This window comes from Cervus canadensis, chromosome 8, assembly GCF_019320065.1.
Source record: "Cervus canadensis isolate Bull #8, Minnesota chromosome 8, ASM1932006v1, whole genome shotgun sequence".
NCBI lineage: Eukaryota > Metazoa > Chordata > Mammalia > Artiodactyla > Cervidae > Cervus > Cervus canadensis.
The window spans coordinates 32,971,994-32,998,180 of NC_057393.1; the positions used below are offsets into that span (position 1 = coordinate 32,971,994).

Below are 26,187 nucleotides of genomic sequence, written 5' to 3' on the forward strand. Positions count from 1 at the left end.
GGCGTGGACAGAGCCTGACTCTGCAAATGTCCCATTGCTGTTCCATGCCTGTTCCTATAAGCACTTGTGCTTATGACCCACCCACTCTCCAGGGACAGTTTAAGTCAGGAAGTCAGCAGACTGAGAATGAATTTGGTTTGTCAATCCTCAGTCTGTCTGTCAGTCCGAGGGGATGCTGCCCTTTCAGGGTGTGAACAGGTGGCAGGGAGAATCTGAGCATGGGACACGGTAGGGAGACCATCTGTTAGGGTCTCACTATTAATTCTTCCAGCATTCAGAGGATCTATATGAAGATACCAACTCAGACACAGAATACAAATGAAGATTGTGAGTTACACGAGGCTCTCCATTTCTCTGAATAACTGGAGGTGGACCCCAGTGGGGAGAGGCTGAGTTTTGCTAATAACAGCTTTGTGGAGGTGGCTCAGGCAAGTCTGAACCAGTGGGGAAAGGGGATGACTGGAGGAGACATATTCTGGAATGAGGAGATGGACAATCAAGATAAGGAAGAGTTAAAAAAGAAATAGAAGACAACATTAAGATCTGGTCGAGACATTAGATAGGAAAGGAAGAAGTCAAATATAAGCACAAATAAAAATGTTTAGCTCTGCCATACAGGTTACAGGCAAAATATGGGGTATAGGCTGACCAGAGAGTTGGGGGTGGGGAGGAGCAACTGCCCTATAATGACAGGAGGGTCTAGCATTTGACAAGCACTGTGTATCAGCTGGTGATCTGAGCCCTCTGTGTTACTATCTCATCACACCCTCACAGCAGCTCTATGAAGTGCATGGTGTTATCACCCGCATTACAGAGGAGGAAATGGTACAGATGCGGTGACAAGGGGTTGAAAAACTGGTCCAAGGTCAAAGAGCTATATGCTAGAGCCAGCATTTGAACCCAGATCATGAGATGCTAGAGCCCAGGTGCTACATGGCCATCCTGGACTACCTTTCCAGCATCCACTGACAAAAGACCAGCCCTTCATTCAACACAAATGTTCCAGGGCTTCACTGGTGCCCAGAGCACAGACCCAGTACCTGTCCTTGCAGGGCATCAGTTTTGTGATTTTATTTGACCTTGGACAGATTACCCAACTTTTCTAATTTTTGTGATTTTATTTGACCTTGGACAGATTACTCAACTTTTCTCAGGTTCCTCATCTGTAAAATAAGGATAAATAAATTTTTTAAAATACCTAACTTAATAGGTAGGTATTATTGAAAGAATTCAGTGAAATAATGTATGTGAAGCTATTAAATTTTCACATGAAATGTGTTAAGGAAGAAACTCATGTGGACATATAATAACTCTTACAAAATCACTCCCTTCCCATATTTATGGTCAATTGATTATTGGCAAAGGTGCCAAGACAATTTAATAGGAAAAAATAAATTTTAAGACAAATAGTGCTAAGATAACTGCATCAGTTCAGTTCAGTTCAATCACTCAGTCGTGTCCGACTCTTTGTCACCCCATGAACTGCAGCACACCAGGCCTTCCTGTCCATCACCAATTCCCAGAGTCCACCCAAACCCATGTCCATTGAGTTGGTGATGCCATCCAACCATCTCATCCTCTGTTGTCCCCTTCTCCTCCTGCCCTCAATCTTTCCCAGCATCAGGGTCTTTTCAAATGAGTCAGCTCTTCACATCAGGTGGCCAAAGTATTCGAGTTTCAGCTTTAGCATTAGTCCTTCCAATGAATATTCAGGACTGATTTCCTTTAGGATGGACTGATTGGATCTCCTTGCAGTCCAAGGAACTCTCAAGAGTCTTCTCCAACACCACAGTTCAAAAGCATCAATTCTTTGGTGCTCAGCTTTCTTTATAGTCCAACTCTCACATCCATATATGACCATTGGAAAAACCATAGCCTTGACTAGACGGGCCTTTGTTGACAAAGTAATGTCTCTGTCTTTCAATATGCTGTCTAGCTTGGTCGTAACTTTCCTTCCAAGCAGTAAGCATCTTTTAATTTCATGGTTGCAATCACCATCTGCAGTGATTTTGGAGCCCAGAAAAATAAAGTCAGCCACTGTTTGCAAAAGAATGAAATTGAACTTCTATCTCACATCATATCTTAAAAAATCAGATAAAAATTGATCATAGGATTAAGAGCTATTAATAAAACTGTAAAATTCTTGGAAGAAAACATAGGTATAAATCTTTATGACCTTGGAGTAGGCAATGGTTTCTTAGATACAACAGAAGAAAAAATAGATAAAATGTACTTTAAAATGTAAAACTTCTGTGCTGTAAATGATGCCACAAAGAAGGGAAAGGACAACCTATAGAATGAGAGAATTTTTTTGCAAATTATATATCCATAAAAGATTTATATCTGGAACATTTAAAGAACTCTAATCATCCAAAGATAAAAAAGATAAACAACCAGATTAAAAGTGGACAAAGTGGTGGAATAGATTTTTCTCTGAAGAATATATATAAATGGCCAATAAGCAGACAAAAAGATGCTTAATGTCATTAACCATCAGGGAAATGCAAATCAAAATTACAGTTAGATACCACTTCATACCTACAAGGATGCTTATAATAAAAAAGAAGACAATAACAAGTACTGGTGAATATGTGGAGAAATTGGAACCCTTATACATTGCTAGTGGAAATGAAAAATTAGTGCAGCCACTTTGGAAAACAACTTAACCATTACTCAAACTATTAAATATAGAGCTACAATATGATCCAGCAATTCCATCATTAGGTACATTCACAAGAAAAATGTCCATCTACACCAACTTTGTACATGAATGTTCATATCATTACTTATAACAGCTCCAAAGTAGAAACAGCTGATAAATGGATAAGTAAAATGGGGTATAATCATACAATGGAATATGAGTTGTCCATAAAAGGGAATGAAGTAGTGATAAACACAACATGGCTGATCCTTGAAATTACTGTTATAAGAAATCACAAAAGACTGCATATTTTAATAGTGTATGATTCTATTTACATAAAATGCCCAGAATGGGCAATTCTTAAAGACAGAAAGAAGGTTCATGGTTGACTGGGTCAGGGGAGGGGGTGGTTGGAAGTGACTAATGGGTGCAGGGTTCCTTTTGGGGGTGATGACAATGTTCTAAAGATAATCGTGGTGATGGTTGCACTCTGTGAACATACTAGAAGTAACCAAATCACTTTACATCAGGAAGTTTAATGGTATATGGATTATGAAAAATTTCTTAATATCACCCTTTCTTATCCAGTAAGCTCCAAATGTACAGCATTTCTGTATTTCTTTTAGGCTGATTATGTAGTCCCTGTGGAAGATGAAGATGAAAACTATATTCATCCCACAGAAGACAGTTCAGCCCCATCTGAAAAAGGCAAGAGTTTGCAATTTTAAGCACCTGAAAACTTCTACCAGTTGATTGGGGCATTATTTGCTCACAAGTACTAAAGGGCTCAGACATGACGCTGCTGAGGCCTCTGCTCCGTGGCCTTTGCCTTCTTTGGTTGAGTGGCTGGTCCATCAGAGAGCATAGTGAGCAACCCATCCCTGTGTTTTTCAACCTTGATTCTTCTTTCTCCACCCTCTTCCGTGATTTAATACTGTCTTCTCAAATTATAAAAGCCCCTAGGTTCTTCTCTTTAGCTCTTCACTAAGAATGGATTTCTCATAAAATCTAATACTAATGACGTCATGAGCCACCAGGCTGACTTTACAAATATTGTACCAGGGAATAATTTCTGCAGAAGACTAAGAAAATGAAAAAATAAAATATGCTCTGTGTTCTAATTCTTTAAAATTTAGTGCTACATCAGGCCCACAAGAAACATTTCATTTGTAAATCCTTCACGAAATAACGAATGCAGTTACAAATAAATTATCTTAAAAAGCCCATGCCACGTACCCTCAGATGAGGCGAGAAATAGGGTAGGATTACTCTGGACATAGTCGCTATGGAGAATATAATCCTGTATAAATGCTGCCTCTTCAAGTATCGCTACTCATGTAATAAACGTGACTCCGAAGTAGCGGTACTCAGGTCTTACACTGTCGTCACGTCACAGCCCTCTCCTTCACGCCCTAAATATCACACAGCTTGTAGGCCCTCCAGGATTCCTGAATTCACCCATAACCATAAAACAATAAGTACAAATGAAATGCCCCCATATCCCCCAAACCTACAAAATCCAAGAGCAATGATGTGTTATGAGTGGCAGGGAATGCAGGGCTATTAATTTGGGCCCTCCACTGTTAGTTTAATACATGTTCCCCTGATGAAAAACAAACTCTTTCATCTCTGAGACCCCCAGTTTGGCAAATGAAATTCCAAGCAAGTATTCACTTTAATTATTAACACATTCATTCGAAAAATGTTTCTTTTTTTCTACTGAAACGGCTACTTTTAATGGCTTGTGGGCTTAATTGTGTCTCCCATTCTTTGCGAATTATCTGGTCTAGCCCATTATTTCTACCATGCATTTTTCCATAAGTGTAAATCACCATCAGTAGACTGTATCTACAATATATACATATAACCCTAATATATATATATGATTGTGTGTTTCAGCTCCCATGGTGAATAGATCAATCAAGCCGAATAACTCCTCAAGGTCAGCCTCTCCTCCAGGGACAGCTCCAGGTAGAGTATACACATGATTTGGTGTTTTTGTTTTTTTATTGTGAAATGATTACATTCGGGGATTTGGTTTTCAATCCACTCTAAATAAGATAAACAACTCAGACCAAATATTATGAAACAGTCCCTTGTATTTCCAAATGTCTTCATAAGCAGCAGCAGAGACTTCTCGTGTTCATCCACTGTGTGGTGGCACCTGTGTGGGGACCTTTGTCCCCACGTCCCTGCGTCTCCAACAGACACGTCCTGGTCTTCATCTGACCTCTCTGGGCACTTCACTGGTTTCTCCTCCTCCTCCCCTCCCCTGACTGAGGATGCCTGCACAGGTCAGCCTCAGCCCTCTGCTCTTCTTGCAGAATATCGTGCAGGTTAAGAACTTGGGTTCTGAGCCAGGCATCCCAGTGCTCTCCGTCCTCAACTGTATCACATTGGGTCTGTACTTCACCTCTCCAAGCATCACTTTTTCTCCTCTGTAAATGGAGATAACAGCCCAAGCCCCAAGACAGGAGAATTCTGAAAATGTGAGTGGGAAATTCTTAAGTGCCTGGTATACAGTAGGTGCTCAGTAGACCATTATTTTTCACTTCTTCCAGGTGTATCCATTCTCGTGGATTCACTTCGGTGGTCTAAGCTAATAACCCTCTGGTGTCCAAACTTAAGCTTTCTTCCTTCCCACCACCAGAAGCTCAATGCATCCATCACTCCTACCCTTTAGGCATTCCTATTTCTCTTCACACGTCAGCCTCCGGGCTCCATGTCTCAGAGTGCTTGCGCTCTTTCCCAATCCTATTGCTTTTTTCCTGAATTTGCTCTTCTATTTTAGTTGCCACCACCTTAACCAGGCTTTCTTTAACACTTCATACCTTCTATCTTACAGAGTCCACTAAGCAGATCCTCGCCTCTAGGCTCTTTCCTCAGTCACTGAGATGAGCTTCTGACCCTTCCAAATATTGCTAGCTTCCTCCCATTACACACTTTTTACCATGTCATCCCTACCCAAACCATGAACACTCGGTGGCTCCTAAATGTCTCCTGTTGCTGTTGTTTCGTCACTCGGTCATGTCTGACTCTTTTGCGACCCCATGAACTGTAGCCCACCAGGCTCCTCTGGTCATGGAATTTTCCAGGCAAGAATACTGGAGTGGGTTGCCATTTCCTTCTCCAAGGGACCTTCTTCTCCTGTAGGCTCTGGCAACTCCCAGACTGAGACCCCCAGTGCTGAGTAATGCCCATCCCCTCACCCTATTATAGCACAGAGAGATGTAGGAGCCTCCTCCACAGCATTCCTCCTTATCCTCTCCCCAACTGTGTACCCAACACACACACACACACACACACACACACTCCCTTCTCCCCTAGACCTGAAGGCTCGACACAGAGATTGGGAAACTGACCTCTGCTTTTAGTGATGTGCTCCTTGGGAGAAAATGAAAGAAGAGTATTTTTTAGTATATTTTCCTAGAGTCATTTTCTGTGCAATTGCTCACCCTCTTCACAAGTTCTTACTTCTCCTCACCCTCAGAACCAGCAAGCTCTTTACACTTGCAATGTAGCGGTCAGACTCATCTTATCCAGCTCATCTTTATTTCTGGGAACAAATGTCAACACACCAAACTAAAACGTCATGGCGCAGTTGCTTTCTTCCCAGCTGAAATAGAGACTCCTGACCTGTGATAACTCAGGAGAAGAGCCATCATTGCTGGAATAGAAAATGTTTCATTGAAACAGATAAATGAAGGTTTAAGCACTCCTTTAGAACAATAGTTTAATACTCTCTGGCGCTTACATCTTAAAATGCTCTTCTTGCCTTCCTAAAACACACCTGATACTCCAATCAGCCTATTTTTCACAGGTCCTGCCTTCTGGCATTTGTCTGTGTTCTCACTTTTATGACACCAAATCCTACACATCCTTCAAGGTCCAGCTTGACGTCTCCCCTCCTGGAAGCCTCCTATGTTTTTTTAGCCCTCAGAGAGCTTTTCTTTGTCATAAGTCTCCTCCCACTTATACTCAGCCCGCACCTATTTTCCAATTGCTTTGGGTCTCAGTCTAATCTCCTTAAGTATGTTGCAAGCTCCTTGAAGACACTGCCTTAGTATTGCTGACAAAGGAGGCCTTTCCTGATACCACAGTGGGCTAGATCCCCTCAATGTGCACGCCTATTGTACCCTGCACTTCCCGTTTATCCCCTGATCCTTCCTGAGATCTCTATTTTTCCTATAAGACTCTCAGCTCCATGTCTTGCTCATACTTGTGTTTCTAGGGCCCAGACAGGTCCTGGCTCAGAGCAGGTGCTGAAATGGTAGGTGGGTCAGTTGATGGAGAGCAATTGAGCCCCACAACTCTGACTGTCTTTAAGGAATTATATGGTCCCATTATGAAGTCATTAGCCCACTGGATTTACTATTCATTAGTTTTACATTAATCTAGTATAGTTAAATTTTATCACTAGAGGCATCAGATGCAGAAACCAAACTTGAACAAGAAAATAATTTCCTGGTTAAATGACTGTTGGATATAGACAGAAGAAAGTTCAGGAGGAGGAAGGAAGTGAGTTAACTTAAGGAACAAACCTGAACAGTTAGAGGGAGTTTCTGAGTATGCAAACAGTAGAGTTGTCAGAGATGATTTTTATAAAATGAATAATCAGACTCCTGGCCTATGTCTTTGAATAATTGAACCATTGTCCTTTAAAGGCTTCAGAAATTGCGCTATAGGCATCATGACTGTGCTAAGGTTTCAGGTGTTCCTATCAAAGTACCCCATCGTGACACTTGAAAGTGAAAGTCACTCAGTTGTGTCCGGGACTATACAGTCCATGGAATTCTCTAGGCCAGAATGCTAAGTGGGTAGCCTTTCCCTTATCCAGGGGATCTTCCCAACCCGGGGATGGAACCCAAGTCTCCCGCATTGCAGAATACAGGAGTGGGTAGCCTATCCCTTCTCCAGTGGATCTTTCCGACCCAGGAATTGAACTGGGGTCTCCTGCATTGCAGGCGGATTCTTCAGCAACTGAGCTATCAGGGAAGCCTGACACTTGCTTCTGGTTAGTGTTGCTCTTGGCTCTTTGATGGCTAGTAAAGTGCTGACCAAGATCATACACTGGATTAGGCGCAAAGGCAGGCTCTCTCGCTCGGTGTTCCATCCTAGGAAGCACAGAAGTGGGACTTAGCCCAGGAGTGGAAGAAGTGGAAGTGGGACTTAGCCCAGACTCCAAAGCCAGATGGTCTAAGCCTTGGCTCTGGCACTCACTAGGTACTAGTCTTCAAGCAAGCTAAGTAATCCCCCTGTCTGTTTCCCCTACTGAAAAAATGAAGGAGAGAATGGCACCTATGCCTCAGGATATCGTGAGCATTAAATGAGTGAAAAGATATGAATCATACATAAAATACAAGCTCTTTTGTGATTTACTCTTATTATTATTGCCCAGAATCACTTGTTCAACCTGCCTTAATTCAAGACCAGTCTGGTAGAGCAGCCTGTGCACATCTCAGGGAAGTGTTCCTTTCTTTCCATATAAAGTTTTACTGTAAATCACATTTTTCCAGCCTCAGCACAGCTGGCGCTTGGGGCTAGGTGGTTCTTGTGGGGGCCGTCCTGTGCACTGAGGGATGTTCAGCAGCATCTCTAGCCCCTGCCCACTAGATGCCAGTGTACCCCCTCCCCCAACAGTGACTGGCAAAGATGTCTCCAGTCACTGCCTGGAGGAGGGAGACAAAATCACTCCCCGTTCAGAACCACCGGTCTAAACAAACTGAAAGACTGTCACCCATTGTGATTTATCTCTAAATGTGCATTTAGAAGGTGGTGCAAGCTCTGGTTGATTTTGTAGCTTTTGTCAGAAGATGGTACTCAAGGCGTGTATTTCTGAGCATCCTCTAAGAAAACTGCATTTTAAAATATTCTTATTTCCTTATTTTCCTAAAATGGGGTGGGGGGGCAGTGAGCAGAGTTTTAGAATTTACAATTCCTTGCTAGTGTGCAAGTTGAATTTTACCTGTAGCCCAAATTATTCTGAAGTTATTAAATACAATGTCTTTATGTATTTTGTAAGAATTCAAGCAGTGCATGAGACTCTCGATGCTTCAGCTAGTGTGTAAGTTCCACTAACGATATATATAGGGTGTCTGTAACAGCTAAAAGAGATTAAATCCCAAAGGCTTACAATGTCAACACTGGATTATTAAGAATAGGGAAATTTAGCAACATCGTATGTAAAACAGAATAAAGGATGGCTCATAAAATGCATGTTCAGTTTGGTTCAGTTCAGTTGCTCAGCCATGTCTGACTCTTTTCGACCCCATGGACTGCACCACTCCAGGCTTTCCTGTCCATCACCAACTCCCAGAGCTTGCTTAAACCCATGTCTATCGAGTCAGTGATGCCATCCAACCACCTCATCCTCTGTCATCCCCTTCTCCTGCCTTCAATCTTTCCCACCATCAGGGTCTTTTCCAAAGAGTCAGTTCTTCACATCAGGTGGCCAAAGTATTGGAGTTTCAGCTTCAGCAACAGTCCTTCCAATGAATATTCAGGACTGATTTCCTTTAGGATGGACTGGTTGGATCTCCTTGTAATCCAAGGGACTCTCAAGAGTCTTCTCCAACACCACAGTTCAAAAACATCAATTCTTTGGCTCTCAGCTTTCTTTATAGTCCAACTCTCACATCCATACATGACTACTGGAAAAACCATAGCTTTGCCTAGACAGACCTTTGTTGGCAAAATAATGTCTCTGCTTTTTAATATGCTGTCTAGGTTCATAACTTTTCTTCCAAAGAGCAATTGTCTTTTAATTTCATGGCTGCAATCACCATCTGCAGTGATTTTGGAGCCCAGAAAAATAAAGTCTCTCACTGTTTCCATTGTTTCCCCATGCCATGGCATTCTCCATTGCCATGAAGTGATGGGACCAGATGCCACGATCTTAGTTTTTTGAATGTTGAGTTTTAAACCAGCTTTTTCACTCTCTTCTTTCACTTTCGTCAAGAGGCTCTTTAGCTCTTCTTCGCTTTCTGTCATAAGGGTGGTGTCATCTGCATATCTGAGGTTACTGATATTTCTGCCTGTAATCTTGATTCCCACTTGTGCTTCATCCAGCCCAGCATTTCGCATGATGTATTCTGCATATAAGTTAAATAAGCAGGGTGACAATATACAGCCTTGACATACTCCTTTCCCAATTTGGAACCAGTCTGTTGTTTCATGTTGGGTTCTAACTGTTGCTTCTTGACCTACATACAGATTTCTCAAGAGGCAGGTCAGGTGGTCTGGTATTCCCATCTCTTGAAGAATTTTCCACAGTTTGTTGTGATCCACACAGTCAAAGTCTTTGGCATTGTCAATAAAGCAGAAATAGATGTTTTTCTGAAACTCTCTTACTTTTTCGATGATCCAATGGATGTTGGCAATTTGATCTCTGATTCCTTTGGCATTTCTAAATCCAGCTTGAACATCTGGAAGTTCACGGTTCACATACGTTGAAGCCTGGCTTGGAGAATTTTGAGCATTACTTTGCTAGCGTGTGAGATTAATGCAGTTGTGCAGTAGTTTGAACATTATTTGGGATTAGAATGAAAATTGACCTTTTCCAGTCCCATGGCCACTGCTGAGTTTTCCAAATTTGGTGGCATATTGAGTGCCACACTTTTACAGCATCATCTTTTAGGATTTGAAATAACTCAACTGGAATTCCATCACCTCCACTACCTTTGTTTGTAGTGATGCTTCCTAAGGCCCACTTGTCTTTGCATTCCAGGATGTCTGGCTCTAGGTGAGTGATTACACCATCATGGTTATCTGGATCATGACGATCTTTTTTGTATAGCTCTTCTGTGTATTTTTTTCACCTCTTCTTAATATTTTCTGCTTCTGTTAGGTCTATACCATTTCTGTCCTTTATTGTACCCATCTTTGCATGAAATATTCCCTTGGTTTCTCTACTTTTCTTGAAGAGATCTCTAGTCTTTCCATTCTATTGTTTTCCTCCATTTCTTTACATCAATCACTGAGGAAGGCTTTTTTATCTCTCTTTGCTATTCTTTGGAACTCTGCACTCAAATGGGTATATCTTTCCTTTTCTCCTTTGCCTATAGCTTTTCTTCTTTTCTTAGCTATTTGTAAGGCCTCCTCAGACAACCACTGTGCCTTTTTGCATTTCTTTTTCTTGGGGATGGTCTTGATCACTGCCTCCTGTCCAATGTCATGAAACTCTGTCCATAGTTCTTCACGCACTCTGTCTATCAGATCTTATCCATTGAATCTATTTGTCACTTCCACTGTATAATCTTTAGGGATTTTATTTATGTCATACCTGAATGGTCTAGTGGTTTTTCTTCCTACTTTCTTCAATTTAAGTCTGAATTTTGCAATAAGGAGTTCATGAGCTGAGCCACAGTCAGCTCCCAGTCTTGTTTTTGCTGACTGTATAGAGCGTCTCCATCTTTGGCTACAAAGAATATAATCAATCTGATTTTGGTATTGACCATCTGGTGATGTCCATGTGTAGAGTCTTCTCTTGTGTTGTTGCAAGAGGGTGTTTGCTATGACCAGTGCATTCTCTTGGCAAAACTCTATTAGCCTGCTTCATTCTGTACTCCAAGGCCAAATTTGCCTGTTACTCCAGGTATCTCTTGACTTCCTACTTTTGCATTCCAATCCCCTATGATGAAAAAGACATCATTTTTGGGTGTTAGTTCTAGAAGATCTTGTAGATCCCAGGCTCTTCTGTCCATGGGACCATTCAGCTTCAGCTTCTTCAACATTACTGGTTGGGGCATAGACTTGGATGACTGTGATATTGAATGACCTGCCTTGGAAACAAACAGCATTCTGTTGCTTTTGAGATTGCACTCAAGTACTGCATTTCCAACTCTTTTGTTGACTATGAAAGTGAAAGTGTCCAACTCTTTGCGACCCCTTGGACTGTAGCCTACCAGGCTCCTCCCTCAATGGGATTCTCCAGGCAAGAATACTGGAGTGGGTTGCCATTTCCTTCTCCAGGGGATCTTCCTGACCCAGGGATCAAACCCTGGTCTCCCGCATTGCAGGCAGATGCTTTAACCTCTGAGCCACCAGGGTACCCCTTTGACTATGAAGGCTACTCCATTTTCTAAGGCATTGTTGCACACAGTAGTAGATATAATGGTCATCTGAATTAAATTTGCCTATTCCAGTCCATTTAAGTTCACTGATTCCTAAAATGTCAATGTTCACTCTTGTCTAATTCAATGAAACTATGAGTGATGCCATGTAGGGTCACTCAAGACGGATGGGTCATAGTGGAGAGTTCTGACAAAATGTGGTCCACTGGAGAAGGGAATGGCAAACCACTTCAGCATTCTTCCCTTGAGAATCCCATGAACAGTATGAACAGTATAAAATAAATGTGGTTGAAGGAAAAACTAAGGGTAAATTGTTCTCCCAGTTAAGAAAACTTAGTAACCAGCAGCTTATGCAAAGCCTGTGTTGTTAAATCAAACATTAACATAGGGACTTCCCTGGTGATCCAGTGGCTAAGACTCTGACCTCCTAGTGCAGGGGGCCTAGGTTTGATCCCTGGTCAGGGAACTAGATCTAAACTAAAGATTAAACTAAACTAAACTAAACTAGATCGCAACTAAAGAATCCACATGCCACAACTGAAGATCTTACCTGCCGCAACCAAGACCTAGCGAAGCTAAATAAATAAATAAATAATTTTAAATTAGCATAACTTTTTGCTCACTGTGATTTAAACAGAGCTGATTTTTCTCTTTGGTTAGTATGCTTTTGGACACATCTCCCTCTACTGCATCCCCCGTTTCTGCCTTGGAGTTTTCCAACCAAGAATTCAGCTTTACCAGGAAGTGGGGATCCTGGCAGTAAGGAGGGTATGATGTTGTCCCTCCCCAGCCATGCCCAGGGGTCTGACTTCAGCCAGAGTGACAGGAAGTGTCACTGGCCTTGGAGGAGTCATTCTGCATCCTCCCATGGGCATCCACAAAAGCACCCCTCTATTTCACTAATCTTTCCCCACAACAGGGAGAAGCAGCAAGTGAGTCTGACAGCCCAGTCATGCCCCCAGGAGAACATTATGAGATTTTGACTGGAGAGGATACTGCCCGCCTGGGCTTTCAACATGAATAACCTTAGTTTTCAGCAATGGACCTTCCCCTTAACCTCTCTGAGCCCCTGTTCACTCCCTTGGATCTTATGAGAGGCTCAGAAGTGACGCATGTGAAGTACCTGGCCCAGTGCCCAGCATCTAGTGGTTGATAACAAGAGAATAAGATGAAAATAGCAATAATCATATTTACTGAGATCCTTTATGAGTTATAACTAGCATAAGTCATAAAACTCATTCATTTTACAATGGTTTTGGTAAATCATTACAATTACAGAGTTTTGTAACCAACACTACAATCCATTTTAGAAATTTACCATGTTCACCCCAACTCCAAAAGAGCCTTAGGAAAAAAAAAAAAGAGCCTTGGTGCCCATTTTTGGTCAATGATGTTCCCATGCTCAGCCCTGGGTATTCTGATCTGCTTTCTGTTGCTATGCTGCTGCTGCTGCTGCTGCTAAGTCGCTTAGCGACCCCATAGACAGCAGCCCACCAGGCTCCTCTGTCCCTGGGATTCTCCAGGCAAGAATAACTGGAGTGGGTTGCCATTTCCTTCTCCAATGCATGAAAGTGAAAAGTGAAAGTGAAGTCACTCAATCGTGCCCGACTCTTAGCGACCCCATGGATTGCAGCCTACCAGGCTCCTCTGTCCATGGGATTTTCCAGGCAAACTGGAGTAGGGGGTGCCATTGCTTTCTCCATCTGTTGCTATAGAGTTATCTTTTATGAACATTCATACAGATGGAGTCATATAATGTGTAGTCTTTTCCATCTCACTCCTTTCACTTTACTCAATGTTTTTGACCATCAAATACTTTCAATCCCTTTCCAGCAATAATTTTACTTTGCTTAGTGATTGCCCAGCTGCTAAGTCATGTCCGACTCTTTGCAACCCCATGGACTGTAGCCCACCAGGCTCTTCTGTCCATGGGACAAAGGGCTACAGTCCATGGGGTTGCAAAGAGTCGGACCTGACTGAACCAACTGAGCACGCATGTACAGCACCAGCTGAGAATCTGGTTAATTCTCTACATGTTCATGCGTGTGTGTGCTAAATTGCTTCAGTCATGTCCAACTTTTTGCGACCCCATGGACTGTAGTCCACCAGGCTCCTCTGTCCATGGGATTCTCCAGGCAAGAATACTGGAGTGAATTGCCATGCCCTCCTCCAGGGGATCTTCCCAACTCAGGGATCAAACCCTAGTCTCCGGCATCTCCTGCATTGCAGGTGGATTCTTTACCTGCTGGGCCATGGGGATTGTTACCCTATTACCTAAGCACAACAACTCTGGGTTAGATAAAGTAGCTAGTGGCAGAGGGGTAAGCTGAGGAGTGGTGACTTGTAAGAGGTCACATAGCCAGTTTGGTGGCAGAGAAATAACTGGAGCCGTGTCTTCCTGATGCAAGGCCAGCGCTCATACTGGACTCCACCGGCACCGAGGACAGCCAACCTGCCCCTCCCTCTCCTTTGATCACAGGAGTTATTTATGAGGAGGGAAGGGGAAAGGAAGACGTTGTCTGGCTGTTTGCAGATATGAAAGAAAGGGAAGCTTAGTAGAGAAGCCAGACAGTAGATATGACAACAATAACACGCCCAGGCCAAGTGACTCCTTGGCTTTTAAAAAGAGAGGGGACCGCTGGGAGGAAATTCTGACTTAGATTTCTTTCTACTTCTTTATTTTTCAGGCAAGGTTTTTTTTTTTTTAATCTCTTCGCCAAAACCTTTCATCAATATCTATGAGTAGCCAAGGGTATTTTCACAATGTCAATTTTTTCTTTTCCCCCTTGGATGTAGGCAAATCTCACCTTAACTGCAAACACCTTCATTTATAGCATATTCAATAAGGAAAAAACAGCAGAGCTGTGACTTTTGAACTTATGAATGTGTAAAAGTCCCTTGAAATTTAGGTAGCCAAGACAAGGGTATTTCACAAAGAAAGCACCTCCCACTCACAATGTCAATCTTAAATATTGAGAATTTGAAGAGCAATATCAACTTGATGCCCTAGCTAATGAAACACAGTTTCATTAGGACTCATACTACTCAAACACAAGACTCATACTACTGCATATTCAGTTGATATTGCAGTTTATTGCCACAGGAAATGTTAAAAATTTCAAGTGTAACTTCTTTTTCAAAGTGTTTTAAAAAATCACGTCAGGGTTGGGTTACACCCAAGTAAGAGTTACATGGAAGGGGCCTCTCCTTTTGCAGATGCTGCTGGTGAGAGCTTATGGAAATTAGCCCTTTTGTAAGGACTGTGTATAGAAAAAGAGTCAATGAGAGTCAAGTGAGAGCCTGAAAAAGAGTCAAGTGAGAGCCTGAAGGACTTTCTAGTGAAGTACATGAGAATGAACTTTATGATGTCTGCATTTAATACTTTTCAAGGCCTTTCCCCCTTTTTTGTGTTTGGACTAGGTGGTCCTGTCTGACGAGGTGGCATGGGGTGCCTTTGTCTTCCCTTGTAAATTCTGAGAAGGCAGAGGCCTACATTTACTTCTTTGGCTCTTCCACAGCAACTAACATAGTACCTCCAAGTGCTTTACACATACCAGGTTCTCAATAATTCTTAGTAATTGATTATCCCCTCACCGTTTACTTATGTGTGCTTTATCTTGCAAACTCAAATAATACATACTGAGGGCAAGTCCAACCTACATTTATAGCGTATCCCCTTTAAGTCCATTAGGAACTGTGAACTTGTAAATGTCATAGGTCCTTAATTAAAATATTTATTCAGTTCAACTTAATTCAATAGAGGGCCTTCATGTCCCTGAGCAGTAATGTCCAGGCAGACGAATATCAGCCTGAGAGGAGGCAGCCAGGAGATGCTGAGGGGTGCTGGCTTAGCTCTGGCCTCTCCCCTTCCAGGCCTGCTCCCTGTCCAGGGAGTGAATCTCTGCCAGTCTCTCACCTTCCACTCTCGTAATGATGGTCAGGTAGGGAGAGGGGAAGTGGGCACAGTGGACAAGGCCTTCTGGGTCCCTTTTGTGGCTTCAGAAGACAAGATTTTGGTTACAGCTTGCTGCTTCTCTCAATGTGTCTATTTGTGCAATGGGTGAAGGCCCTGAGAATGCAGAGATGAATGAATAAGTGTCCTCCAAATGTGAGGTGAGGTGTGTGTACTATGTAAGTGTGCAAAGTTAGGAATGATTGGTATCTCTAGGTGTGATCAGGAGTGGTGGGTCTGTGCCCCTCTGGCTCTGGGCATCTCTGGTGTGCACATATGTGCAGTGATTATAGATGCAAGTGTGACCCCCCTCCCATATGAACCCTTGTGAGCTCTCACTGAGCCCACAGAATCAGAGGTTCTCAACTTGTCCCACAGGGACAAGGAGAGGTCATTTAGCAATGTTACGATGGGAGTTCCTAATTAACACCCCAATTCTGAGCTTATAAATTGGCATTTAAAAAAGTATTTCATTACCTTTGCCTATGATAGGTTCCCCCCGCCCCCAAACTTCAACATAACTACTTATATATGCTTAATTGAAAGTAACAAAAAATGAGCATGTCTTTTGGAGCCTGCCAGCAAGGCCAGCTCACTGTGCCATCAGGACCAGAGACTGACCTGTGGATATGTCTGTGCAGGTCGCAAGAGTGGAGCCTGGGACTCCAAGTCAACTTCTTTACCTGCTGCGCCATCCCCACTGCCTAGGGCCGGGTAAGTTCCTGTTGCAGAGAAGCAACTTTCTGTGATTTAAGTGACTGGTCTCTATCACTGCTGTGAGCAGCCTGCCTGGAACCCACAAAGGAGTCCTGCCTGAGTATCTGGGGGCCAAAGCGGGGCAGGTGTCTTTCTGCTGTTTGCATCCAGAAGAGCACACGTGCCCAAGCTCAGATGCAGGCACGCCTAACATTACAATAGCTGTGTTCCTGGAGTGTGGAAATGAGACCCTCCTGCCCTACTCGTCTCCATATCCAAGGCATGCTTCAAGTTGGACTTTGGGTGCCCCTGCTGACATCAAAAACTAGTAGTCTTTCCTCCCATGAGCTGTCAGTTAAATCTTGAGCTCACTGACTTGTGCTCCACAAAACAGAAGCTCCAGAGCTTGAATAATTTTAAGACCCACAAGCAGGTTTCATTCCTACTTTCTATTCCTTGGCTAACTCTTCCAAGTAGTTAGTGATCTGTAAACAAATGTGTACACAGAGCAGCATGCACTGGATGTTCAGTCAAAGCTAAGGTTCCTTTCAAAATGGAGATCAGAGGGTCATTCTTTCTCATTGAACTTAGGAGAACTTTGTAAACTGTTGGGTGAGTATTGTAATGTGTTAATACTACAAACAGCGACCCAAGAATGTCATATTGGCTCAACAGGCTATTTTAAAAGTACACTTAAATCTGTCCAAGGCTGGCCTGCATGGTTACAGTCTTAATTCTGCCTTTGAGTTAAAGCAAAGGAGCTTTTAATTTCAGGGGTTTATTAAGCAAAACTCTGTACACCTCTCTTGGCTCAGTTTTATGACTTCAGACAAGTTACTTAGTCTCCTAATCTCTAAAATATAATAAAAATACCCATTTAAAAAGGACAGTGGAGGTTTAAATAACATGTGAATAGTCTAACCCAATAACAGGTGTCTTAGAGGCACTTGGGAATTGTTAGTATCTTTCCCCCAATCTTCCAGCTCTCAGCCGAAACAAAGTGAGAGATAGAGAGAAAGCCAGTATTTAGAATAAACGCAAAAGACAATTATAAAGCCTTAGCTTCCCTGGTGGCTCAGATGGTAAAGAATCTGCCTGTAATGCAGACCTGGGTTTGATCCCTGGATTGGGACAATCCCCTGGAGGAGGGCATGGCAACCTACTCCAGTATTCTTGCCTGGAGAATCCCCACGGACAGATGAGCCTGGCAAGCTACAGTCCATGGGGTCAGAAAGACTCGGAAACGACTGAGCAACTAAGCACATCTTGCAACAGTAGAGTCCAGTCTCTATTGAACTAAGACAAACTGGTATGTTAGCTCATGTAAGAACCCTCAGGACCAGAGGTCACAGTGGTTTTCAAACATATCATTTGTCTTGGGTTTATCTATTTGGAGTGAAATTCTAGGCAGACGTCCAGTAGAAAGGAGTCACCAGAAGCTGGAGGGACACTGCATGGGGAGGCGCTGGCTGCAAACACATCTGCTGGGCCACCCTCACGTCTTCACCCTCCTTCCCCCGACAGCAGCCCTGGGGTGCTATCGGGGGAAGGGAGGGATCTGCAAGTACCTTTGAAAATACTGTTTGTGGTCCTTACATTACAGATGAGGAAACTAAAGCTCAGACTGGCCCTCACAGCCAAGAGAGAGGCCTGAGGTCACAGAGTAATTAGTTGTAGAACTGGAACAAGAGCTCAGTTATCTTGACTCCCTGGCAACTGGCTCTCCTGTATATCCCCATTAACCCCATGGCCATCTGTCAGCGGACGCTGTCTGAGGTTCAGAAGATCATGACTGAATCCTGTTTCTGCCCCTCTCTGCCCTTCATGGATCGTCTTCTTACACACTTGTATCACTTTCATTATTCTAGTTTATATTTGAGAGTAAAATGATAAGTCATCAGCTCCTCTTTATCTCTGCTGTGTTTTAACAAAGTCAATCTCTTTTTATCCCCCAGGAAGAAAACAGCTATGCCACTGAAGACAGTAAGTTAATTCTGCATTTAAATGTGCTTCATATTTCCTGCATTGTTCATTCTTATCCATTTATTTAAAGTTGACAGTGCTTTCAGCTAAGAGGACACAGCAAGCTTGTTGCTGCCTGGACAGTCCAAGAGAATCTTGGAATCCTCAGTTAGGCAGGGAAGATGGGAGGGTCCCATCTTCCAGGAAGCCTGTGGCTTCACTGAGTAAGTGGCTGCAGAGGCCAGGCTCCCTGCCTCCTGTGGCCTCTGCCTTCCCCTTGGGAGGCCCTGGGTCTGCTTTCCCACCCGCTTGTCTGGGAGCTAATGACCGACAACTGTACATCAGGCACACAGCCCTGACTACACTCATATTCTGGCCAGAACGTGGGGAACCTGAGCCAGCCCACTATTTAAGGAAGCCCATCTTGACCTAGTATCTACACTGTAGCCTGACAGTTACAACCACAAACACCAAGATGGTGGGGTTCTGAGACCTAAGCCAGATGCCAGATTTCCACTGCACAGGCACTACTGCCCAGCAGCTGCTGGGGTCCATGCCTTCTACCAGCCCTGCTGACAGACTGTCACCAAAGTGACACTGCTCCTTCCATGACACACTTCCAGTCCATCATCACTTGATGCAAAGGTTGAGCTGGGGACTGTGTGTTTTTAATGGTTGTTCTTGTCATTGAAAGAAAAGCCATGCATCAAAGAAATATTCTCCCCAGTATTTATTTTAATAATGTTGTTTTGACTTTTATTTCCACATACCACTGTATTGAAGATCCTTACCCTTTTTTTATTAATAGACTCCAGTTGCCTCTCAACAGAATGCCTCAAGTGTTTGCGAAGGTAAATCTATATTACTTTGATGGAAGAACATGTCCTCTAAAAGTTATTTTGATTAAAAATTTGTATACAAATATATTTCTAAATTTCTTTCATTATTTATAAGGCAATTGTAAACATAAAACTCAATTTTTAAACAGAACAGTCTTTACTTTGCCACTAGTAGTGAGTAGCAAAGCTGATCAGGACCTGGGCTTGCCAAGCTACATCTGTGCAGTAGACCACAGTCGACATGCCCCAAACCTGCCTGTCTGTAGACAGATATGGCTTGCCAGAAACTGTACCACAACCTTACATAGGTGTGCAGACTGATTAGAACCATTCACATGTCTCAGAATTAATGGCTAAGTTAAGTAATGAAAATTTTTAAAAATCTGTTTGTTTGAACAAGTTCTTGTGCTAAGTTTTCAAAACAATGTTTCCTGAGTTCAAATATCTATCTTCTTAGTACACCTTCAGATGCTTCCTTTCCTATATCATAACCATGTATACTTTCTATTAGAACTTTCCCATTTAAAAAAAATTTGAATTTGAAAAATACTGGGAGGAAAAAAAAACAGAAGAATCATTCATAATCTCAAGACCTAAAACACTACATAGAAACGAAAGCTCTGTACCCATCTAATTCCACACTTGAAGGTACTCAATGTTAAAAGCTACCATTTCCTGAGTTAACATGGGCATACCTGTCTCTGACGATGGATGGTAGATATTTTCTGAAGGTGCATTACGACTTACCTGTCTGCTTTCATTGCTCCACTGGGCGTTTTCCAGCATTTCCCACATCTTTACTCCAGACTCTTTTACTGTTGTCTTGCTTTCTTCTGCCTTTCCTTTGATGCTTTTGGCTTGCTATCCTTCCATGCCTTATAGTCCTCCATGCCTGCTGAACAGGGAGCTTGGAGTGATAGTGAAGCCTTAGGGTGAGCCTCTACAGGAAGTAAGTACAACTCTGAGCAAACTTCATGGCTTCAGAGCTTCTTGGTGAAAGACTTGCTCATGGGAAGACATTTGACCAAACTCAGTTCTTCTCAGTTGATACTGGGTTTGGGCATGGGGATAGACATTTGGCTCTAATCCTAACATGATCCTTTCTTAATGCAGAAAAACCTATACCTGCTGAACGCCACCGGGGATCTAGTCACAGACAAGAAAATACGCAGTCACCGGTGTTTCCTCCTCCTGCCCCGAAGTAAGAATCTTTTCCTTTAAAAATAAGTTTCTTTAACACCTGCATTGTCATATTGCACAGAAACACTGGCTTATAGTGATCAGTAAAGATTTAGTAGTTCATTGCTTTGCAATTAAATTTTTTAAAAATGTTAAGTAGGCAACAACTTTAAAACAACTGCTTAGAATCACAGAGACTTAACTAATATTTCAGTTAATGATTGGACTGAAGTCAAATCTAACACAAGCTAGGCCTACTTCTTTTAAAGAATCTAAAGGGAATAATCCTACTTCTCTTGAAGGTTGTAGTGCCTCTCATGTCTTTAAATATGTTTTATTGGTTCTTCCTATTGATCCTTTGTGATGCACCTGTTCTGAGTATCTTCAGTGCAAACAAAAAGTCAAACTTATTCATCTTGTGCATTGCCCTTTAATTAATCTGAATTTCTTCTTTTCAGGGCAGTTCATCAAAAACCTATACCTCTGCCAAGTAAGTACAATGAAGGCATGAAGAGCAATATCAAGTATTGTGTGAGCTGGCTCTTCATGTCTCCACCCAGGGGTCCAGGGAAATACTGCCTCTTCCAGCGGAGTATCTTAGTATCCTCTCCAGCTTGTTTCCTCATCTGTAAAATGGGGCCAAGAATACTTATTTCATAGAGATATTCTGAAAAGTAAATAGATTTGGGATCATTCTTACTTTTTTCTTTTTTAGTTTTGATTATTTTACTGATCATAATTTATTTATTTAATTTTTTTCACAATAACAATATAACTATTTTCAAAATAAGATGATTAAGTAAAACAACATGTTGTGCCTGGTACATAGAAGGTTTTCAATAAATGATATTTAAATTAAATCTTAATGATTATAAAATATATCTATAAAAGGTACCCTGAAAAGAAGATTTAGCAAATATCTGAATAATTTTCCCAAGGCAAATAATACAATACCCTAAAAATATATGAAGTCAGGCTCACAGAACACAATTACCCAAACCTCGATTTGCTTTCTACTTAATGTAGGGAAAAAAATGAAAACACAAAACAAAACCCTTCCTGACATGAATAATTTGAAAAATATTCCAAAGTATTCAAGATCTGATACATTTAAATAAAGAGAATAATTATTGTACACAAAATTTACATGTGTTTAAATAAACATAAATCTGTTTACTAGGTTTTAACTGGAGGTTGATTCATCTTAAATAAATGAAACAAAATATAACTTTTCTAAAATTCTGAATGCAAAGTGAAATGGTGTAGTTATAGAATTTTTTTTTTTACTATGTAAAGTTTTATTATACCCTTTACTGTTTTTTAACCCAAGTCATTCTTTCAATTGACAAATACTTATTGACCATCTGCCATATGCCAGGCACTATTCTAGACACTCAACATTCAGAAAACTAAGATCATGTCATCTGGTCCCATCACTTCATGGCAAATAGATGGGGAAACAATGGAAACAGTGAGAGACTTTATTTTGGGGGGCTCCACAATCACTGTAGATGGTGACTGCAGCCATGAAATTAAAAGACACTTGCTCCTTGGAAGAAAAGTCATGACCAACCTAGACAGTATATTAAAAAGCAGAGACATTACTTTGCCAACAAAGGTCCATCTAGTCAAGGCTATGGTTTTTCCAGTAGTCATGTATGGATGTAAGAGTTGGACTATAAAGAAAGCTGAGCACTGAAGAATTGATGCTTTTGAACTGTGGTGTTGGAGAAGACTCTTGAGAGTCCCTTGGACTACAAGGAGATCTGACCAGTCCATCCCATAGGAAATAAGTCCTGAATATTCATTGGAAGGACTAATGCTGAAGCTGAAACTCCAATTCTTTGGCCACCTGATGTGAAGAACTGACTCATTTGAAAAGACCCTGATACTGGGAAAGATTGAAGGCGAGAGCAGAAGGGGATTACAGAGGATGAGATGGCTGGATGGCATCACCGACTCAATGGACATGAGTTTGAGTAAACTCTGGGGGTTGGTGATGGACAGGGAGGACTGGTGTGCTGTAGCTTGTGGGGTTGCAAAGAGTCGGACATGACTGAGCTACTGAACTGAACTGATTCTAGACATAGGGGCTACAGCAGTGAGCAAAACAAATGAGTCCCTCCCTTATGGAGCTTCTGTTCTACTGGAGGAGATAGGAAAAATAAACAACTAGATAAGTCATACGGTATCAGGTAAATGCTAATGCACCATAAAGAAAAATGAAGCAAAGTGGCAGGGGTTGGGCACAGACAGGATTGGAGGTAGTGAGGGCTACAGTGGCCAGGGAAGACCTGATCTATAGAACAGGGTCTGAAAGCTCCTCCTACATAGGGCAGATGTGAGGGGGAAATGAGCTGAGACTTGGAAAACAGAACAGGACTAGAACATATCCAGGGATCAGAAAATATCAGCCTTGAACTCCCTCAGCTGCCCAAACCATGGAAACCCTTAGCCACCTTGTACTATGTACCTTAGAAGCACGTGACCACCTCTTATATGGCTCCCATCTGGGAATATTGTCCTCACCTGTTAGAAGACAGCCTTCCTTCATACCTAACCTTGCTGGGCCTGCCACACTGCTCCCTCCTGTTAACAATGGTGGCTCTCACCTTTGAAAATCCAGGACACTTTTATCTGAAGCACTTGGTTCATCTAATCCTGTTTTTCCTGCAGACTTTCCCTCCTAAGAAAGGATGACTCTGGTTGCTCTGCTCAAAACCTTAGAGTCACCCATGACTCCTCGCTTGCTTTCCTCACACTCTTTCCAAATGTTCCTTCAAAATAAGTCCAGAATCCAATCACTGTTGCTACTCCCACTGATACTATGTGCTGCAAGCCACCATCATCTCCTGTCTGGGTTTGCAACACTCAACTGGTCTCCTCTCTTTGTTCTTACCACCTTCTCTCTATTTTCAGCCCTGGAGCCAGAGTGACCTTATTAAAAGACAGGCAGACAATTTTGCTATTCTGTTCAAAACCCTCCAAAAGCTTCCCATGCCATGTTCGTTAAAGCTTAAGTCATGTTAAGTGTCCCAGGGGTCCCACAAACTTTGCCCCTTCCCCACCTCCTGTCTGACTTCATTTCTTATTCTTCTCCCCTTTTCTCACTGTACTCCAGCCACAGTGGCTCCCTCTCTATTCCTCAAATTTGCCAGGTCCTTGCATTCACTGTTTCCTATACCTGGAACATCCTTCCCTGAGATATACACATGCCTCCTCCCTCTCCAACTGCAGATCTTACCCAAGTGTCACCTCAGTGAGCTCTCCCTGACTTGTCTATATAAACATACTACTTGCCCAAAGCTATCCACCACCCATTCCCCTGTCTATTCTTCATAGCACTTATGTCTCTGTAATATTATATGTATGTTTACTTATGTCTTTATTGCCTATCTCACTCCATTAAAGTTTAAGCTCAAGGAAGGAGGGATATTTTGTTGTTTTGTTGACTACTGTATATTCCTAAAGCTTTTGAATGAATAAATACAGCCAAGTATTTTCTCCATTTCATGTCTCCACATTTAGATGGAGTTTGTACTTAAGGCAGCAATTCTCAATCATTTTGACCTCAGGACCATTCTAACACTCTTAAAAGCATTGCAGACCCAAAGAACTATGGTTTATGTGTTTCTTTCTAGTAATATTTAATATATTAATTTAAAGACATTTAAAAATTTTATTAACCCATTTAAAAATATTAAACTCATCACGTTAATATAAGTAACGTGTTTCTATGAAAAAATTATATTTAAAAAAAAACAAAATGATTTAGTGAGAAGAGTGGTGTTGCTTTACACTTTTAAAATTTCTTAAATGCCTACAGTAACAGAGACAGCCAAATTCTCAAATCTGCATCTACATTAAACCTGTTACAGTATGTTTTACTGGTTGAAGTATCTGAAGAAAATTGGGCTTCATAGAGATATGTATTTAGAAAAGACCTTGCAAATCCCCTGAAAGAATCTTGGGGATCCCCAGGGTCCTCAGGCCACACTTTGAGAAGCACTACTCTTAAAAGATTTTTTGGTGTGTGTGATTTTTCTTTTTTCAGTGTGTATGCTCCTTGCAGCACCCAGCATAGTGTTGATGTACAGGCATAGTAACTGATCGAGATATAACAGGATCCACTGACTTTTCAAATCCCTTTCAGGATTTGCAGAAGGGGGAAGCCCAACTGTGGATGGCCCACTACCCAGCTTTTCATCTAACTCCAGTTTGTCAGAACAGGTATGAAATGAACTCATAAACTGCAGGAAAGGGCATGCCTTCTTATAAGAGAGATTTGGAAGTGAAACTTGAGAACAGATTCTATTTTAAGTTGGCTTGTGAGTTGTCATTTGCTGATGGGTACAGAATACATTTTTTCCCCCAATTGTTAAGACCTTGCTCCATTTATTCTAATTTGTATTCTGGATGCCATAAATAACCATTGGTGCTTCTTCAAAACTAGCAAAGAAGTGTGCTGTTTTTATTGTTCTCCCTCTCACATAGATTCTATTTAAACTATGTAATTTTCTCAGAATAGATCTGTGGAGGCATATGATATTAAAACACATAAAATAGCAGTTTTAAAAAAAGAGAAAGGGCAAGTCTCTAAGCTTTCTCAAACTTAAAATAAGGATGATGGCAGGTATTTATCTCGCCTTCAAAGTGGTAATAAGAAATAAGATAATATTTATAAACATGCTTTGTAAATTACAGAACAGTCCATAAAGCACAACAATAAGATCATAATAGAAAGGGAGATGGTAACTTATTTAGGAGAAAGGAATAAATGGTTCAGGAATCTGGCAGGACTTAGTTCTTTTGTTCAAGTATTAAGTCCAGCCCCTAAGGTCAAATGGGAAAATTATGTAATCCTTGCAGCTGAGCAAAAGAAGCATAAAACTCATTTTCAGATTACTGGCCCAAATGTAGTTAGGTCTTTCTGGTGATGCAAACTTTGTTTCTAGTGCCCAGAAACTACAGTGTCACTGAAGTGTCATCTCATGCTTAACAATGCCTTCTCATTCACAGGAAGCTGATGTTCACTGTAAACCGTGGTATGCTGGTGCCTGTGATCGCAAGTCGGCCGAAGAGGCGTTATACAGATCAAACAAGGTCTGACGCTTTAAATCTCGTATTCTGTCCGCAGCCTATACTGGCACAGTTGTCACCCTGATGATGTGTGCTTGGCCGACTCTCTGCAGCCCCATGGACTGCCGTTCCTCTGTCCATGGGGGTTCTCCAGGCAAGAATACTGGAGTGGGTTGCCATGCCCTCCTTATAATTAATTTCTTCTTCATTTCTGATATAGTTTTGCTTTCTCTTCAACTTCTTTCCTGAGTTTAATCAACTCATTGTATTTTTCCTTGCTGTTTTTTGTCCACTTTTTGTTCATAATTTTTGAATTTATGATTCTATAATATTTTTAAAAGATATTTAATTAAATTTGGAGTGCCATGTTACAAAACTTTTTATTTTGTATAAAGTTTATAGAAGTTTATAAAAACTTTTTCTTTTGTATCGGGGTAAATTGATCAACAAATAATGTTGTGATAGTTACAGGTGAACAGTGAAGGGACTCAGCCATACATATACATACATGGATACATATACATGTATCCGTTCTCACCCAAACTCCCCTCCCATCCAGGCTGCCACATAACACTAAGCAGAGTTCCACTTGCTATCAGCTGAAATGTTTTGGTTCCCAATGTCTGCTTTCTTCTTATAGTGCTTTTGAATGGAATTTGTCTGATATGTTTTATTATTCATAGGTAACTTATGAACATGGTTCCTAGTTCAAGAGTGCTCCTTAGATTTGACCTTAATGTGTCCCTTCACACATTTCCAGATCCTATA

The 26,187-nt window shown here is 41.7% G+C and overlaps 1 protein-coding gene across 4 annotated transcripts in view; it reads left to right on the forward strand.

Moving 5' to 3' along the window:
• Positions 1-26,187, forward strand: part of BLNK (B cell linker) — a 78,477-nt gene that overhangs the window by 49,120 nt on the left and 3,170 nt on the right. For all 4 annotated transcript variants that reach the window (XM_043476827.1, XM_043476824.1, XM_043476825.1 and 1 more), the window contains 9 exons: positions 3,268-3,349; positions 4,541-4,612; positions 16,306-16,378; positions 18,316-18,343; positions 19,131-19,173; positions 20,275-20,362; positions 20,799-20,830; positions 24,494-24,570; positions 25,360-25,443. In XM_043476827.1, coding sequence (XP_043332762.1) covers positions 3,268-3,349; positions 4,541-4,612; positions 16,306-16,378; positions 18,316-18,343; positions 19,131-19,173; positions 20,275-20,362; positions 20,799-20,830; positions 24,494-24,570; positions 25,360-25,443 — 579 coding nt within the window. The remainder of the gene's footprint in view (positions 1-3,267; positions 3,350-4,540; positions 4,613-16,305; positions 16,379-18,315; positions 18,344-19,130; positions 19,174-20,274; positions 20,363-20,798; positions 20,831-24,493; positions 24,571-25,359; positions 25,444-26,187) is intronic.